The sequence below is a fragment of the Melospiza melodia genome, chromosome 15, assembly GCF_035770615.1.
Source record: "Melospiza melodia melodia isolate bMelMel2 chromosome 15, bMelMel2.pri, whole genome shotgun sequence".
Taxonomy (NCBI): Eukaryota; Metazoa; Chordata; class Aves; order Passeriformes; family Passerellidae; genus Melospiza; species Melospiza melodia.
In genome coordinates, this window is record NC_086208.1 from 2,707,115 (window position 1) to 2,725,062 (window position 17,948).

Sequence of the window (17,948 nt, forward strand, 5' to 3'; positions counted from 1 at the left end):
CCCGCCCACCGCCGTGAGGGCCGGAGCCTGGCGGGGTCCCGGCCCTTAAAGCGACCGCGGGACAGCCTCTTAAAGGGGCCGCGGCGGGCGAGCTCCGGGATTCCTCCGCTCCGGGCGGGGCTCAGGACGGGAGAAACCGGCCTGGATGTCAGCCAGGCCCCAGGTCCCCTGCTGGCTCTCTCCTCCAAGCACAGAAACCCCAGCTCCCACAGTTTCCCCCAGAAATGCCAGTAGAGCCCCCAGCCCTACTGACTCCCCCTTGGGCCCACTCCCACCCAAAGATGCCTCCAGCCCTGGCGTTGCCTCCCTTTAGCGCCTAACGCCTGTAGAGCCCCTCCACCCCTGCAAGCAGCTCCAGCCCGAGCAAACTCCTCCACTGGCACCCCCTCAAACTGCAGCAATTCCCCCAGCTCCTACAGCCCCCCACACCAGACCCTCCTAATGCCTGCAGATCCCGGACCGAACAGCCCAAGCCCTGCAGACTCTTTCACCAGACCCACACCTGGAACCCTCAGCACTTTCCCACCCTTGCAGCCCTCCCCAGCTCCTGCAGCCCTTCACCCGATCTCCCCCTTCCCCTGCAGACCCCGCATGAACCCCCAAAGGAGCAGCTCAGCCCAGCAGGTGCTTCAGCTTTTCTTTATTGATGAACAGTTGTGCTCTCCACCCCAGGGCCCATCAGAGTGCTGGGTGAGGGGGGGGCTCTGGGGTGGTGGGGGAACATGACTAACACAGGAGACAACGCTGCAAGGGGAGCATGGGAAGCTCTGTGCATGGAGCCAACACCCTTCCCCTGCCCCCATTCCCCAAACAGCCAGCTCAGAAAGGCTGGATCTGCCTTGGATTGGGTCTGGAGAGGCATGTAGCCATTACAGGAGGGGGGAGTAGCAGCTTGCCTCGAGCAAGGAGGGGTCCAGCAGAACCGTTGACTAAACATTGCCTCTCCCCTTCCCCAAAACCCCACACCAGGGCCAGGAAAAGGGACATTTCACACTCTGAGCACAGTTACCAGGAAAGAGGAGTCCCAACAGCACGCAGGAACCTCCTACGCTGACTCCAACACACATCAAGGCAGGACTTTAACTACAGGGAGAGATTTTTAAAAAACTAAACACTTCAAGTATAATTTTTTTTTAGTGATTTAAGGTCTCTTGCCCCTGCTGCTGCTGCACTGGGTGGTGTTTAGCAACCTACATCCACTCTAGGGACAAGGACGACAGCGCAAGCGATGGCTGGTCTACTGCAAGGGGAGACGGGGCAGTGGGGTGCTGGGAGGGGAGGGGCAGGGGGAGAAGGCCCGCTGGGCGCTCAGGGTACGGGCACCGCACGCATGGTGTTGGTGTAGCCAGAGCCGGGGCGCCAGCCTGTCAGCACGATCACCAGGTCGCCGCTCTTGAAGAACCCTCGAGCTTTGCCTAGGAGAGAAGAGGGAGGCGTCAGAGCCCCGTCCCACCCTGGCTCCTTCATCACCCACTCCCCGAGTCACTGAGGCTGCCTGTGCCACAGCAGCTGGGGCTCCAGGAGGGTATCAAACCCCCACCTTCCTGCTGCCCACCCATTTGACACCCTTTGCCTCTGCTCTGGGGTTCTTTGCGACAGAGCTTGAAATTCCACAGCACGTGATTTGGAGGGGTGTAGGACAGAGACAGAGTCAGCCCCACTCCAGGCTTCCCTTGTCCCTCACGAGTGCTGAGTGTCACAGGCCTATCACTCACCAATAAACCCAACCTGGGCTTCTGTTGAAAACTCCTTAAAAGGCAGCTGTGCCAAACCCACCACCCCATTTCCCAATCGGATGTGGTTCTGCTCACGCAACCACCGCCCGTTTCCCGTCCGGATCCAGTTACCACACAGGCAGCCAGTTCCTCTCTTCCCATCACCAGTGACCCCAAAGCAGCACCCAGGTGCTCGGGGCCACCACCAGAGCCGTGTCCCAGGGCAGGGGGAGGGTGCCACTCACCAACATTCATGCCCAGGGCCACGCGCAGGTCCACGTCCTCGGCCCAGGCATCCAGGGCGGGGTCTTTGCAGAGCACGGGGAAGATGCCGCGGTACAGGTGGGCCTGGCGCGCCGTCTGCTCATTGCGCGTGATGGCGATGATGGGGGCGCGCGGGCGGTACCGTGACACCAGGTGTGCCGACCTGCGGGGACAACAGCCACGCTGGGGCTCCACACGGCCACCGCTGCCTCCGGAGAGACACCGGGAATGGCCTGCAGGAGCACAGCAGCCCAAGGTCTGTCTGTCAGTTACCAGAGCTCCCCAAAACCTCTGGGGGATGTGACCAGACTGCACAAAAGCCACTCACCAACCAGCGTGATGCTCTGCTGGACTAGGCAATGGGGCAGACCACCACTGGCTGCCCCCACTGGTGGTGACAATCTCCTCACCTCCAAGTTTAGCAAGTGCCATCAGGGTGTTTTGGTCCCTGAACAAGCCTTTACTTGTCTCTGTTGCTATGTTAGGGTGGCGAGGTGCCATTTATTCTGGCCTCTGCAAGCAGGCCTTGGCATCTCAACAGGGGTCCCTGAAAGTTCCCTGTTTTGAGGAGCTCCCGGTTTTCAGGGTGGAAAGAGCCGGTGCCAGCAGCGCTGCCCAAAGCATGCCAAGGAGGAAGCCATCTGCCTCCCAGCCACCTACTGAAGCAGCAAACGGCCAGTTCCTCCACACAGAGCTCTGCTCCTGCACCCCATGGGAAGCAAATGCAACAGAGGACAAAATTTATACTGGGAAGTTGGGCACAAAGTCTTTAAAACACCTTAAAATAGCAGCAGCACAGCCTGGGCAGGGACTAGACTACAGCTTTTCTTTCTCTGAGCACTGCTGAGGAAGAGAATCTCCAAATGGATTCAACTGCAAGGCTATGGCATCTGCAGCTCTATCTTTCCAACAAACATGCTGGTGTCTCCACTTGCTTTTGCAGCCTCGTTTAGAGAAGCCAAGCTCAGCGACACTCAGATGCAAAGTTTGCTGCTGCAAGCAGGGGCCAGCAGACTGCTCCAAGCACCCAACCACACGTGCCAGCTCTCAGACAATCCTGCCCACACTATCCGAGCCGCCTCCCGTGAGATCCGGGAGATTCAGGTACTCACAAGAGTTAACCTAATCCACAGCTAAAAATATTCAAATATCAGAGTTCAAATCTCTTTAAGAAGGTCAAGTGTAAGGCTGGAACATTTGACCAAGAAACATTAGAAGCATGAGGACATCCAGAACTCCGTGCTTATAGTTCCCTCCTCATCTCTGCAGAAAATAATTTTCTGCTCAATATCATTTAAGCTGTACATTTTGGTGAAGGTTTCACCGATGGTCCACATCTTCAGGTACGTTTGCTGCACTACTGTTATGGTGTGAATCCAGTGTGAGAAATCCTGATTTCCTTCCAGAAAGCAGTCTGAGACTTATGGTCGGACGTGCTTTGGGAGCAGGCAGCCCAGGTCCTCTAGATGGAAGAGCTCATCCATGAGGCTCCAGCTCCCATTCCACAACTGGAAGAACGGGTCTCTGCTTGGCAGCTGTCACCGTTGCTGGACAGGAATCCCAAACTACATTGTTCCAGCACTCTTCACCTGCAGCCACTGAGCTCATCTGGTGCTTGCCAGATGCCTGTCTGTGCAGAGATTACCTGCAGGCAGGGGCAAGGAATCCTGGAAGAGGACATTTCCAACTCTCTCCATTTCCCTGCCTACCAATCACAGGCTGTGCAGTCCCTCTTCGCCCCTTAGGCTCAGGCAAGCAGGGCTGATGACTGCAAAGTCTAGCAAGAGACCAATAATTTGGATGCTACTAGAAAAGGCCAAAGCCTTGATTTAAAAGAAAATAAATAGATTCTGCATCCACTGAACTTCTGCCTCACTGTTACATTGATGATTTCTTGCCAAGAAGTTTGAATTGAAGCTGCAACACTTATTTTCCCTTGGCTCTTCCAGCTGGCGCCGCTGCCCCTTGCAGCAGTGAGGGAGGCTGGGCTCGGAGCTGGTGCCACGCTGGCAGAGGCAGGCCGAGGACTCAGCGCAGGGATGTGTGTCCATCTCCCGAGGAACCACCACCGCAGGCACTGCCAGAACCTGACTCCACTGGTCTCTCAAAGCCACGGGATTCTCCTTCCCCCACCCTGTCACACAGCAGGCTCGACCTGGGGGCACCTGATCCCTCCTACCTTCCAGACTTGGTGAGGACAATAATGGCCCCGCTGCAGCACTTGAAGGACGCTTCCACAGCGCCAACTGCAGCGGCCTCGGTGGGGTCGCAGTTGAGGGGGGTCAGACGACGCAGTTCCTCAAACAACTGCCTGTGAAAGATGGCGGCTTCGGCCTCCCGGGCAATCTACAAGAGCAACACGCGTTCGGAGACAACACTCACGGCAGCGCTCGGGCACGGGGCAGGGCGAGGTGCTCCGGCACACAGTGCCACATCTGCACTGCCAGCCTGTGGCACTGCCATTAACCAGCCAGCTCAGGCTAAGCTCGCCCCAACAGCACGGCCCTGCAGAGGAACCACTCGATTCCCAAGGGTTGTTTTTCCAATGGTGGCACCTCGCCCTGTCAAGCCCACACTCAGGTGACACTCATGCCAACTGCCAGGCACTCTCGCTCTGCTCCTGCCTGCTGGGATCCCTCCCTGGCACGGGTCAGCTCACACGGCAGCGGTTACACAAGGTCGGCATGGGCAGTGAGCAGCTGGCCAAAGACTGCAGTGTTAGAGGGCAGCATGTTTAGCCACAGCAAGGGCTGGCCCAAGCCCCCTCTCTGAGCCCTACCTGCCGGACTCAGTCAGGACTAGCACGGCTGCAGCTAAGCCCTTAAAAGAGGCCTCCACGGCGCCCACCGCCATGGCATCGGCAGGGTCGCTGGTGTTAGCATTGAGCCGTAAAATTTCTTCAAACAGCTGTCGATGGAACATTGCGGCCTCAGCCTCGCGGGCGATCTGCAGGCCCGAGTGGGAGGGAAGGAGGAGAACAGAGGAAAGAAAAGAAGGAAAGATATACCACAGGAACATGAGATCATATTAACTTGCTTAATTGTCATAGTAGTGCATGCAAGAAGGCATTAAGGTGAAGCAGTGAAGCTTTTTGTCTCTTGGGTTTTCACTTTGCCAAATGTAAGCAGGCTAAAATTCACCGTACCATGGGACTGGCAGGCCCCAGTCACTGGGCAGGCTTTCCAAACACGGGATTTTAGTTGTGTTTGGGAGTTTCAGCAGAGCAGGCAAACGTAAATTGCTTTTCAAGGAGCAGAAGAAGCCAGCTCAGAGCCAGACTGTGCTTTGTCATGGCTGCTCATGACTTCCCTGAGAGACTCTTATGCCACCTACCTGCCTGCCCATGCTCCTGCTTGCAATTTTGTAAGACAGAATATCTGGCTCCCTTTCCTAGGCTCCAACAGAGTGCTGCTGGAACAGTTTTCATGGAGCCAACGTGCAAGTAACACATTTTAAATGTCACCCCTGAAGGTGGGAGACTGTTCTCTCAGTCTTGTTACATTTAGATTAACTTCAGGGTCCATGAAGATTTAGTTTAACTTCTGAGTCTATGAAAATTTGGCTTCCATGGAGAGCAAATAAAGATTTGGTTTGAGAGCCAACAAAGATTTATTTTAATTTGAGAGTCAATAAAGCTTCACATCCAAATGGGATACCGATTTCCTTTAGGTAACAGGGAAATAAACCAGAACAAGTCTTCCTTATAGGGCTGTCACAGATGTTGGGTGTTTGTACAGTGCCAGATATGGACAGATGAGAGGGACAGAGGCACAACTAAAGGCTTTGTGTTCTGGCTGAGCATTGTCAACAGGTTCGGCAACCTGTTCATCCCAGAATCCTGGGAATCATCATGTCTAATCATCTCAGAAAGCCTGACAACCTGATAAAGAAGGCTTGCAGAGACTAGAAAAGCATGCAAAGGTTCATGATCTTCTCAAGGACAATTTCACCCAGTTACTCCATAAAGTGAACAGCTGCTACACAAAGCATGACAAGTTCGTGTTGAATTAGAGACTGATGTGCCATCACAGTGAAAGCTTCACAGTTAAAAAAATCAGAATTTTGCCACTCTAGTGTTAATGAATTATTTTATGTGATGCTGGGAATTATCCCTTCCAGTTATCAGTTTAAGCCAAAGTAGTTAAGTATCTTAGCTCTAAAAATAACAGGACACGGGCAGCAGGCCGGAAAAGCAGGCCAGTGCCAACTTGTCCTAAAGCATATTGCTACTGCTGGATTTAGATAAAAGGGGAGTATTTGCATCACAACACTTACTCCAAATGCAGGAGCTGGAAGACTGGCAGTTTATTTTCAGCTCCTGGACAAAGGCAGCAGGTCCATGTAACACAGAGAGCAGATCTGATTTTAAGGGGAAGTCTGCACTCTCCACACGTTATGGAATGTGGGAACACAGGTGTCTGCTTAGACAGCAGCTGCAGAGGGGCACAGCAATCCTTAACTTCACCCCACAGCTGGATCTGCTCAGACAGGAATAGCTATAGAGGGTTTCCAGTTGGGGCACGGATGGGGATACCAGGGAGTGGGAGAAAGGAAAATGGAGAGGCTGTTTAAACCTTGGTCCCATCGGGCAGCATAGCATGGCCAGGCTGGGCTTTGAAGTGTGGATCCTGGAGTGGAATGGGATGGATGCCCACTCCCACCTACAGCAATCAGCCTGGCCAGTATTGAGAAGTTTGCTACTGCCCACTTCAGATGGTAACATCCACCTGCTCCAGCCATGCTGCAGATCCCCAGACCATGGTTACTCGGGACATTGTTGCTGGGCTTGACTAATGAGAATTGAATTAGCTCAGAGGAAAGATCCTCACTGTACTGCATGTGCTCCTACCACAAGAGTTGGCACCTTGCTGCCTGGAACATCTCACACTTAGTCAATCTGTATTTCAATTTCTGCAGTGTTAAAGCCTTCAGTGCTTCTCCAGGAGCCCTGGTGGAATGAACATCATGCCCAGGTCTAGAGGAAGAGGGAAGCACATGCAACAGATCCTCAAATCAGGCTACAGGTACAATACAACCTGCCCAGCCCAAAGAATTAATGCCAGGATGGAAACCCAGGTATAAGGTTTGCTGCAGCAAGTTCCCAAGTCTTGGTAGGCAGTTGATCTTTGTGATTTAGGGGTTGGAAAAGGAGGGAGAAGCTGTAAGGTGCACTAGTATTGGTTAGTGAAGTTAGTTAGTATTTGGCCTGCAAAGGAGCACCACTGCCCACTGATTGTAAGTTGTATTTTGCATTTGCCTCATGCAGAAAAACACCACTCCATATTGAGGTAAAAGATGTTTAGGTAACACACTGCAAACCAACACTGGCTGAGTTGAATAACCTATAGAAGCTGAATTGCAAATAAAACTGGTGAGAGTTAGAACTTGTGATGTGATTCACACTGTGTTGTGATTCACAGCACTGCTAACTGGGGAGCAGCAATGCCCACAGGTACTTGACATGAGGCTTATATCAGCTGAAACACGAACTTGAAGCAGAGCAGAGGTTTCTGGCAGTTCAGGCATGTAAAAATATGGTGCTGTCAGTACTCATGCAACAAACCCCCCCAACCCCCAGCACACAGCAGGTGCTGAATGCAGCAGTGCTGTAAATCACCCTCAGGAGCCTCCCCACCCCCTCCCATGCAGGACTCAGCCAAAACCTTTCATTATCTATAGATAAACTGCTTAAAGCAGCTCCTTGACCATGCAGCAGTTTAAAGCACTTAATATGCCACTGCAATAGAACATTAGATGAAATTTCTATTGAGGTAAAGGCAAAAAAAAAATTAAAGTTTTACATCTCAGCATTACAGAGCAGCTCTCAGCTCTGCTTGGCAAGTTTGGAGCACACAAAGTGCGATTCCAAGCCCTCAGAACCACGTTTGTTCAAAAAAAAAAAATCACTCATAGCAGAGTGTGAGGAAAAAAATGGCTATTTTAGGCAGCCATTTGAGGGGCCAGCTGAGGTGGCCAAGAGCAATGGGTGTCCCTGTCCCCACGGGGCAGGCAGGCAGGCAGTACTCACAGCGTGCTGCATGCGCACGGCCTCCAGGGGATAGTCTCCCTTGGCAGTTTCCCCGGACAGCATGATGCAGTCGGCGCCGTCCAGCACGGCGTTGGCCACGTCGCTGCCCTCAGCGCGCGTCGGGCGAGGCTTCTTGATCATGCTCTCCAGCATCTGGGAGGGAACAAACCCACTGGGATGATCAACACTCTGCCACAGGAAGGGGCTGCACTTCAATACTCCTTATGGCTTGGGCACAGAGTGGGATGCAACCTCAGGATTCTAGGAGTTTGCCAGGGGTATGGAACAGAGAGAGAGTCTGGCCCCTAAAGCAGCTTTGATCTCCATCAGTCAGGAAAATAACCCACTCCATGTTACACCCATTCCACATTTACTCCTTTTCCAGGCAGATTTAAGCCACACAACATCCCAGACAAAAGACTCCCAACCTTCCACTTCAACTTCTCAGCACAAAGCTTGGCCCAAGGAACTCAGAGCTCTTTAGAGCAGTGTAGCATTAAATGCATTTATGGAAAGCTCAAATCCAGTCATACATTCTCAAATTTGAGGATTATATCATCCAGAAATCATAAAGAGCAGAGTCTGCACCAATGAAGTCGCTTTGCCCCAACACAGGATTTCAAATGCTTTAGACAATACATACAGGGTAGTAAAATCAGAACAGTTAACTCCAACAGGTTCCTAAGCATCCCCACTTAAAGGAGTGGAAAAGGGGACAGCTTTCCATGAGGTGAGCACTTCTAATCCCTTTCCAACCCCAGTTCTGGCCAGCTCTCCTGTCTTCCTCAGGTGCTCAGCTTCCCCCCAGCTGGAGCTCACCACTTGTTTAAACACTATGTGCTTCACCCATGGGACACTGCCTCAGGCTGTGTTTCAGCTGCATTTCTGTAGCAATACAGGAAAAAGGAGCACATGCCACTGTAAATCCAGAAGTTTTTTAATGATTACTCCCTAAAGAAATCTTAATTTCCACAACCTGTGTGCAGAGCAAGGACAGTCAGGAAACCAATCCTCCCAGTGCTCGAGGACTGTGCAAGTGATCCCTATTCACTCCCAGAAAAAGGAGAAGGATCCTTTACTCCGTTTCTGAAGTTCCAGTGTGGGTACATTTTCTAAGACACCTGGGAACCCCAGCAAACCTTCCCTGTCAGGCAGGGATGAGTTGCCATAAGATGCCAAGGAAAACCATGTGCCATTCTTCCCAGGAATTTGCAAGGTCAGCCCCAAAGGGCTCATTACCATGTGATGTTTTGAGGCACATAACCTTTGGCAAGAGGTCCCATAATCTAACTGGGAAAAGATCCCAAACACAGCAATGCCTAAAAATATGAGCTTTTCAGCTGTGAGCAAAACTTCTCTACATCTCACTCTTTAACCAATGCCATCAACCCATGGGTGCCCCAACATTCCCTCGTGGGCAGACTCTGGCAGCGAGGAGCCAAAGGTGGTGTTTCCAGTACCTGAGTGGCACAGATGATGGGTTTGCCAGCCCTGTTGCAGCGCCCAATCATCATCTTCTGGGCAAGGAAGACTTTTTCAGCTGGGATCTCGATTCCCAGGTCACCGCGGGCCACCATAATGCCGTCGCTGGCCTCCATGATCTCATCAAACCTGACAGCGAGAGAAGAGCTGTGTTATCCCATTTGTACTGCAAAGCACCTTCCCATCTGTCTGTCCTCCTCTGAAAGGAGCACTCACGCTTTTCATAGGCTTTTTCAGTTCTTGCAATGCCAAGGAAGGAGGAAGAAAACCAGAAGTAAGGCACAGCACATATTCAGTGCTACACAAAGCTGCCTGAAGCTACAGAAAGGGAGTGTGAGTCGCTTTATTTCAGTGTGACAAACCCAAAGCATCCCCTGCACAAAGCTCACCTGCGCACACCCTCATGGTTCTCGATCTTGCTGATGATCTTGATGTTCTTTCCCTTTTCCCCCAGCACTTTCCTGACAGCGTGGACATCAGCAGCCTTGCGGATGAAGGAAGCAAACACCATATCCACGTTCTGCTCCACACCGAATTTCAGGTCCTGAATGTCCTTTTCAGAGACGGCGGGCAGGTCGACGGCAGCGCCGGGCAGGTTCACGCCCTTCTTGCTGCCGAGCATGCCACCATTCTCAATCTCTGTCATGACATAGTCCTTCCCTGGAACACAGGTTCCCATGGTCAGTGTTTACAGGACAGCTCCTGCTACCAACTCCCACACACCTCCCTGCCTGGGAACCGCGGTGTCAACAGCGGCACACGCGATAAAAAGCACATCCCATCCCTTCAGAGCATTCCTGTATCACACAGGCTTGCAGCTTATCCTTGGGAACACAATAGATTGGTCTAAAACAACTTCCAGGCTGTTCCTGGATAAGATAGCAGCTGTTCCCTGCAGGAGGTTGGGATTGCCTCCCCCAAGAAAAGCTGGCAGGCTGCAATTTTGCACACAAAGCCCTGCAACACCAAAGCCTTGCCTCCCACTCCCTACATGCTCACAGATTGAGAGGCTTGAGGCTACAGCAGTTTAGGCAGCACTATAAAGGGAGTATTATGGAAGTAACCTTACCTCTACATTGCCAGTTAAAACTAGTTCTGTCTCTTAACTACAAAACCCAGGGCCTGTGCTGTAAAACCAGTTAAAGCCTTCATTAAGAGCATGAATTAGCCTGGCTGATCATGAATAGTGATATGGCCCTACCATACATTCCCCTTTGAAGATGGGGTTTAGATGCCAGCCCGGTGAAACTCAGCTGAAGTTAAATTTTGGAAAGTTCCTACACTTGAGATAGAGAAATTTAGCAAAGTCTCACTAAACCATCAAGAACCATGTTCTCCTTTCTACAACTGCAAACTATGAAACAGTTACTGGAGGGAAATCACAAATATGTCCTGAGGAACACACAAATAGGCAGAGTTAAAATGACTGTTACCCACCTTTCTCCTTAACCACCAAAGAAATCAGACCATCATCCACGTAGACTTTGCTGCCAACTTCTACAACTTTGATGAGATTCTTGTAGTCCACCCAGAGCGTGTTCTCATCACAGTTCTCCATGAAGGCATCATCCAGGGTCACTTTGAGCTGTGCACCCTTCTTCAGCTCCACTTCTGCTGTGCCACTCTGTGTGACAACAACACCAGTAAAAACCAGTACACCACCACCTCGCAGCCCACAGCAATCTGTCAGAACTTTTGGGAGGTGGTTTGTTACCTCACTTCCTATGATATTTTTTTGTTTGAAAATGGCCACAGGTTCAACACAGTATTGAGTCTGTGTGGTGAAAAAAGTGTGATTAAAAAAAGCAGCTTACTCCCTTAATGAGTCCAGTTCTGATTTCAGGTCCCTTGGTGTCCAGTGCAATGGCCACAGGTCTGTAGGCAATGGGATCAGAGGCAAAGCTTTCTGCGGCTTCTCGCACATTCTTGATTGTGCCCTCATGATACTGACAAGAAAAGAAAAAAGATGGAAATGTTAAAGCTAGTTCTACTTGGCTGCTTACAGAAAAGATCCCAGTGCACCCCAGAGGCTGCTCAAGCTGACTGTTCTGCTCCAAGTCTCAGTTCTACCTTCAAAATTGAACACAGACAAAGCTTCCTGTAATAGTGCAAGGATACATGGGCTTTCCTGCCATGGAGTCTGGAAGTTATCTGGTGTGCCCTCAGCTCTAACTCCAGAAGGATAACCCAAGGAGACAGTCCCAAGGTCTGGCTGAAGTGATTTTTCATGAGGACACACACCTGCCAATTGAAGGTGGCTCACCAACCAAAAGGCCTTTAGGAGGAACTTTTCCAAAAGCTTACCTGAACACCTGCCTATTGAACACAGCAGAATATTCACAGCACCAGCAGCTGGATAACTGTGTGCATTTAAAGAGACCTGATGGCAGAAGAATGTCACAGTGCCACACATGGCTGTGCTCCTCCTCCCATCAGAGCAAGGAAGATGCCTCTCCACACTGCTAGCTCCCACACACACTTCCAGCCTGACCCACTATCAGCCCTGCAGGTGGACAGGCTTTTCACTCTTTGGTCTGAATTCCCACAGATAAAGGACTTGCTAAAAGAAGGTTATCCATGTAAATATTTACAGTTTATTCCCGGAGTCAAAGCAAACACAGACAGCCAAAATAGTCCAGCACCACACACCTGGCTTCCAAACCTTGTTTGGGAGATAAATGCTTTGACAAATGATAAATGCTGCCAGTTTTAAGACAGTTTTGTGACAAAACCCATGCCAACTCCCTCAAATATGCTACAGATGGCCAAGAGATCAATTTACTTTCCTTGTTTAAATAACACTAAGAGATAACCTCAACTACTTACAACTAGTAAGAGTTGTGTAACACTTGACAGGCTCTAGCAGATAACAAATACCCTTTCCTCTCTGTGCCACATGAACTGATGGAGTTTGACCTGACTCACCCCGAACACTCGCTTCCCTCGTGTCACTCACTCACCCCAACATGAGCCCTCCACACTGACTCCAATATCTCAGGGATGATAAGCCAGCACCAGGAAGGTTGGACTGGAAAAAGCCATGCTGAAGTTCACATGTGTGCCCTTACCCAGAAATACCTAACAGCTGATAACTCTTTATAGCAGGAAAATGAGTCAGTTTATTGACAGTGTGCAATGTGGGATTGAGTCGGCCTTGACCCTTCCAGGGACAGCAGCTGGGGTGGATGCAGCACAGAAAGCATGCCCTGACAGTGCCACAACACTTATCTGAACACAATCATCTGAGATTTCCATTTTAGTTTGATACCAAGGACTAACTGGCTCCTAGGGAGCCTGACTTTCTGAAGAGTTACACATGCAGAACAGGAATGCAGGCAAAACTGGAGGTAAAAGCCATTTTTAGTCCATGTAAAAGGGAGTCAAGTGGGTGCCAAAGCACCTCTTGTAAAGCTCAGGCCCTGGTAAATGCTTTGGGCTGGACACAAGAACTGAAGCACCTGTGACAGATGGAAGCTCTTTGGGCCTTGGCTGGAAATGAGGGCATTCTGGAGGAGCCAGGATGGGACACAAGCTCAGGACTGGCTATGGCTGATGGTCACACTCTGCAGGTGACAGCCACCCCAGAGCCTGCAGTCAGCTTTGTTGGTGTGAAAAGTGTGATTAGACCTAACACAAAGCAGGAAGAATAAAGACCTCAGCCAGTTCACAGACCACAGCAACTGGGCAGTAACAGTGTCAGAATTCCCAGTTTCAGCCTGGCCACCAAGTCCCTGCTGTGTCACCTGGCCCAAGAGCCACCCAGCTGCAGGATTTGCCTCCTGGGATGCAGTTACTCCACACTACTCTTTCTCCAGGCTGATTTCCCAACTGCAAGACAAGCACTGACACTATCCCAGGGTGGTTAGTCAAGGTCTGATGGTTGCCCCCAGTTAAGTATCAGCCCTTTTGATCCTGACACTGCCCTGTCCTCATTAAAGGCTACCAGGGTGAGAGGCCAAGCTGTTGCATACCACAAGGCTCATGGGTCACTAAGTAAAGCCACCTACAGCTGCTACTGGGTGACATTTTGAAAGTTGGAAAGCAGCCAGGGTCAAAAAAAACCCCAAAAAACCTCAGCAGAATGGGATCCTCAGCTCCTCCAGTATCACTGAGGGTGTCAGCTATTTATAGCAATAAGGGCTTGACTGCCATGGAGTGTTGATTTCTTCTGACCTTATTTTTCTGAGCTCACCACACCATGTCCCAAGCTCCACGGTGGGACCTTCCAGAGTGCCAGGAATGCATCTGGAGCAGCTGGTGAGCCAGAAAACCCAGGGGCCCATTCTTCCTACTGAGCACAGTAATTACATCAAATCACCAATAACAGATGCCTTTTGATCAGGGTTATTCACGGATCGCCTGCGTGCAAAATCCCCAGCAATGCAACAAAAAGTGAGATTAACTGATAGTGTGACCTCCTGCAGAGGTGAAAACAGGGACAGGTCTTCTCAGCTTCTGCTGCTCACCAGGAAGCAGCAGCTCTGGGAACAGCAGGGTATGAGGAAGAACTCAAGGATTTCATGGCAAGAAGTGGGCACAGTGTCAAATACCAGTTACCTGTCTCGCTGCTACAGGGCAGGGTATGGAATTGAATTGCTTTCAAAATGGCTCACAAAATACACTTCACTGTTATCAACAGTGACGCAGGCTCAGTATGTACAACCAGCATGCCTTCCCAAAAGCAGCTATTTGACCTTCCCACACCAGGGATGGTCTGGATGAAGCTGGATTTCCCTCCTCCCTAAGGACAGGCTCAGCACACGCACAGAGGCTGTAGCAGCTCAGACCACACCCTCACCTCATGGGTGCCGTGAGAGAAGTTGAGGCGGGCAACGTTCATTCCAGCTTTAATCATTTCCTTCAGCTTGTCCACAGAGCGGGAGGCCGGGCCTAGGAGGAAGAAACAGATTGAACATTAACTTTGGAAAAATAATGAGGTAACCCACACAGAGCAGGCTGTTTCATGTGGAAGAGAAAAGGTAAATGGATACAGCATTGCTCAGCGCTGCAGCAGCAAATATTGTTTTAACTTGCCCACGGAGTGCAGCAGAACCCAAGCGATTCCCATTTCCCTGGATACTGGATTCACTCCCAGCAGTAACACAGGTTAGGCAAACATGGGAAAGTCATGTTCCTTCACCACACAAGATCAGCCCTGGCAAGGGATGAAAGTCAGATCCTTCTCACAATTTCCCTCCTAAGTTTCACCAGGGCGTGGGCTCCTAGCTGCAATTCCCTCCTGTCTAGGAATAGCTTACCAATGGTGCAGATGATGCCGGTGTTCCTGGCGATGGTCGGCTCCGAGTCGATGTCCAGGCGGCACATGTGCTCCAGGAAGGTGTCTGCCATGGCAGCATGCAGCTGCTGGGTCTGGATGGCCCCTGCATTGTGGTGCTTCGACATGGTTGCTAGATTCCTGTGTCTGGAAGGGAAGAAAGCGGTGCCAGGTTTGGGAATCACCCACCCCAAACTGCCCATCAAGCAGAGACACCAAGACAACAATGTGATGAATGGAGGTAACAAGAAAGCTGCTACTGGGTCAAACTATCTTTATGTTCCTATTTGAGAATCCTAACAGGCAAGGCACATTTCTATTTCCATGTCATCCCCCACATGGACCGCCCAAAGCTCACCTGCCTTCTATGCAGATGTTCCCTTCATAGCTTCTCTTCATTGCCAGTCTTCCCTTGGAGCTACACAACGCAACAAAATTCAAGCACTTGAGTGCACAGGCAGAGGTTCTGCCTCCTCCCTCCCAGCTCTCCACTCATTCCTCCGACAGGCCTCAACTGCACGTCCCATCCCACAGGGGACCGGGGCAGCTCGGCGCTGGCGTGACTGCAGCACGCCCAGACAGGGGCAGCCTCCTGCCCAGGAGCACCTAATCACAGCAAAGTCCACATAAGCCTAAACCCATCCTCTAAGCCTGGACAAGCAAGCAGACTTGAGTTGATTGGACACAACACTTTGGCAGAGAACACATAAAGGACTGAAGATTTAAGACACTCAAGGCCCCTCTTGGACTGAAGATGCTGCAGGTCTCCCCCACCTCCTGCACTCCCCTTCACCTACAGCACCAAAATTTATCATCGGGTTTAAAACTGGTCATATTCTTCAACATTCGGATTAAAAAACCTCTCTGAACTCAGGCTGTTTGCCTCTGAGAGCTTCCACAACAGCAGGACCAGCCTATTCTTTGGGAACCAATCTATCCTTTAAAGACAAAGCTGAGCTGAAGGTTAACAGTCCACTGGGATGGGAGTACATTCATTTCACAGCAGTGCTGGTGCCCCAGGCATTTCTAATTGCAATAATTTTGTTCTCAAGTAATAATGGCAGCTCAATGCTTTGTCTCTTGGACCTGCCCAGGCTAAAATCTCATCACTACAAAAGCCTCTGGTAAAAGACTGATGCAAGGTGATGGCTACTGGCATGGGCAGATCACTCATTGTTTTTGTCTTTAAAGATTGGTTTAGCTTCAAACACTGTGCCCTGGGCACACAGGTGAGACTCAGAGCAGGCATGAGCAGCCCTCATCTCCAAGATGTGCTTACAGAAACATGGGCTAGGCCCAGCTAAAAGCTGGGACAGAGCAGGAATAGAGCTGAGCTTTTGTTCTGCCCACCAATAAACCACAGAATGGTGTGAGGGGCACACACCAGCCAGCTCAGCAGATCCAGCTTTGACACAGAGGCACCAACAAAGCCAAACCCTGTGGCAGAGCCGGCAGCACTGAGCGCAGCGAAGGGCAGAGCAAGCCCTGCCAGCCTGCTCGCGATGCTCCTCCCCTGCTCCGCAGCCCTTCCTCACGTACGTGCAGATCCTCTCGCAGGCAGCCCTGACTCACCCTCGCCGCGCTGCCATGCGCCACACAGCAGCCAGGCCAGCAAAAACCATAATTTGACCTGGCAAAGCTTTTTCTCCCTCAGCCCTGCCAAAAGCTGCTGATTCACTGGAGTCACTACAAGAAGGTCTGCCCACATAAAAAGCCCAACAAAGTCTTATTATTATAGGAAAACCCTCTGGTCAGTTCTAAAACATTGTGTTTCAGCCCTCTAACACTTGCTGCTTCACCCTCCAGTGTCACTTTCCTTAGATGCCAAGAAAAACAAGCTTTTGCTGGGAAATCACCTCCATGCACAGGCAATCGGGTTTGCACGGCTTCTAGGAACAAGAGGAATACTGAACAAGGTATCCCAACAAGGAAATTGCAGCCAGAGCACAATTTGGAAGTTTATAAAAAATAGTCATGTGAATTCTCCCTTCCTCGTGGAAATCCCCCACCCACTCATGTCATTTGCAAATATAATTTTAACACCCTTTAAGTCTTTTTAAAGAGAAAGGAAAAGTTCACTTCCCAGCCAGTATCCCCTTCACAGGATTTTCTAGCAGTTCAGAAGGCTCAGAAAAATTGACCACAGACACAGTGACCTTGTCCAGGGACGAGAGCAGAGACGCAGGAGCCAGAAAATATCCCAAACACCCATCTGTCCACAGCACCATGCCCACGACCACCAAGAGCCTTTTCAATACTCCCTCCTGCCTTCCACCACCGTGCATTTACAAAGCATCGACTGAATTTTACTGGAATGACTGGTCTCATATTTATAACAGGAATGTCTGGCATTTCCCACTACTCCGCTTTTTTTAACATCAAACACAGGAGCAAGGACTTTAAGGACACCAGAAAACACAGAGCACTCAGTCTGGGCAGATTGAGGAAGGGGGGGTGAGCAATATCCTACAATGCCTGAATGTCTCCAGCACTGAATAAACCTGAATTCATTCCTCAAGGAGTAACGATTAAATCCCAAAAATTATTACTTGGCATGCCCATGCTTCAGGCAGAGTGTCCCAACGATGTCTGGTATCTCCCCAGCTTCTGAATATTCCAGACTGAGCCATCTGAGGTCGGGACCGGTTTTTGCTGTAGCCAGGTGAGTAACTCCAGCCAGCTCACCCCATGGGTCAGAGAGAAAGCCTAAAATCACGGTCTCTCTGGATATGCCCCTTGGGGATGGAGAAAGGAGAGGGAGCAGCAATCCCCACCCAGGCAATCCCCACCCAGGGCCAAGCCTTTGCTGTTAGCGGTGACAAAGGGAAGTACAAACTACAGCAGGGGCTGTCCCCAGGCCACAGGCAGAGCTGTGTCACTGCCTGCAGGGACTCCAGCCAGGAGGCTCCCAGGGGGCCATGATTCGGGATTTACTAGTCAGCCTCACTTACACAACACACAGATGCTGCAGAACAAGGCTGCTCATGCCCAGTGACCCAGCCCAGAGGCAGAAATGGTTTGAGTTAGTGCTCAGGACAGGGTTATGAAACCAGGCAGGCCTTTAGATTCCCAAAAGAAGCCTAGAAAAACATCAGCTTTGCTCATTCCAGACGCTGAAGGCACTCAACAACAGAGAAATGCAGCTCTGCAGAGCAGCAGGTTTTTACCCCGGCCTGGCATCCCC

At 50.9% G+C, this 17,948-nt stretch overlaps 1 protein-coding gene across 2 annotated transcripts; it reads right to left on the bottom strand.

Moving 5' to 3' along the window:
* Positions 1 to 625: 625 nt before the first annotated feature.
* Positions 626 to 17,007, bottom strand: PKM (pyruvate kinase M1/2). Of its 2 annotated transcripts, XM_063169362.1 has the most exons (12): positions 16,913 to 17,007; positions 15,123 to 15,182; positions 14,748 to 14,911; positions 14,288 to 14,379; positions 11,304 to 11,435; positions 10,927 to 11,113; positions 9,879 to 10,149; positions 9,468 to 9,618; positions 8,008 to 8,160; positions 4,759 to 4,925; positions 1,961 to 2,142; positions 626 to 1,415 (listed from the first exon to the last, which is right to left on the bottom strand). In XM_063169362.1, the coding sequence occupies exons 1-12, from the start codon at positions 16,990 to 16,992 to the stop codon at positions 1,309 to 1,311; spliced, it is 1,746 nt and encodes a 581-aa protein (XP_063025432.1). In that variant the 5' UTR covers positions 16,993 to 17,007; the 3' UTR covers positions 626 to 1,308. The 2 variants fall into 2 exon arrangements, with proteins under 2 accessions (XP_063025432.1, XP_063025430.1); XM_063169360.1 differs by lacking the exons at positions 4,759 to 4,925; positions 16,913 to 17,007 and adding an exon at positions 4,159 to 4,325 and having other exon boundaries at positions 15,123 to 15,178.
* Positions 17,008 to 17,948: the final 941 nt, after the last annotated feature.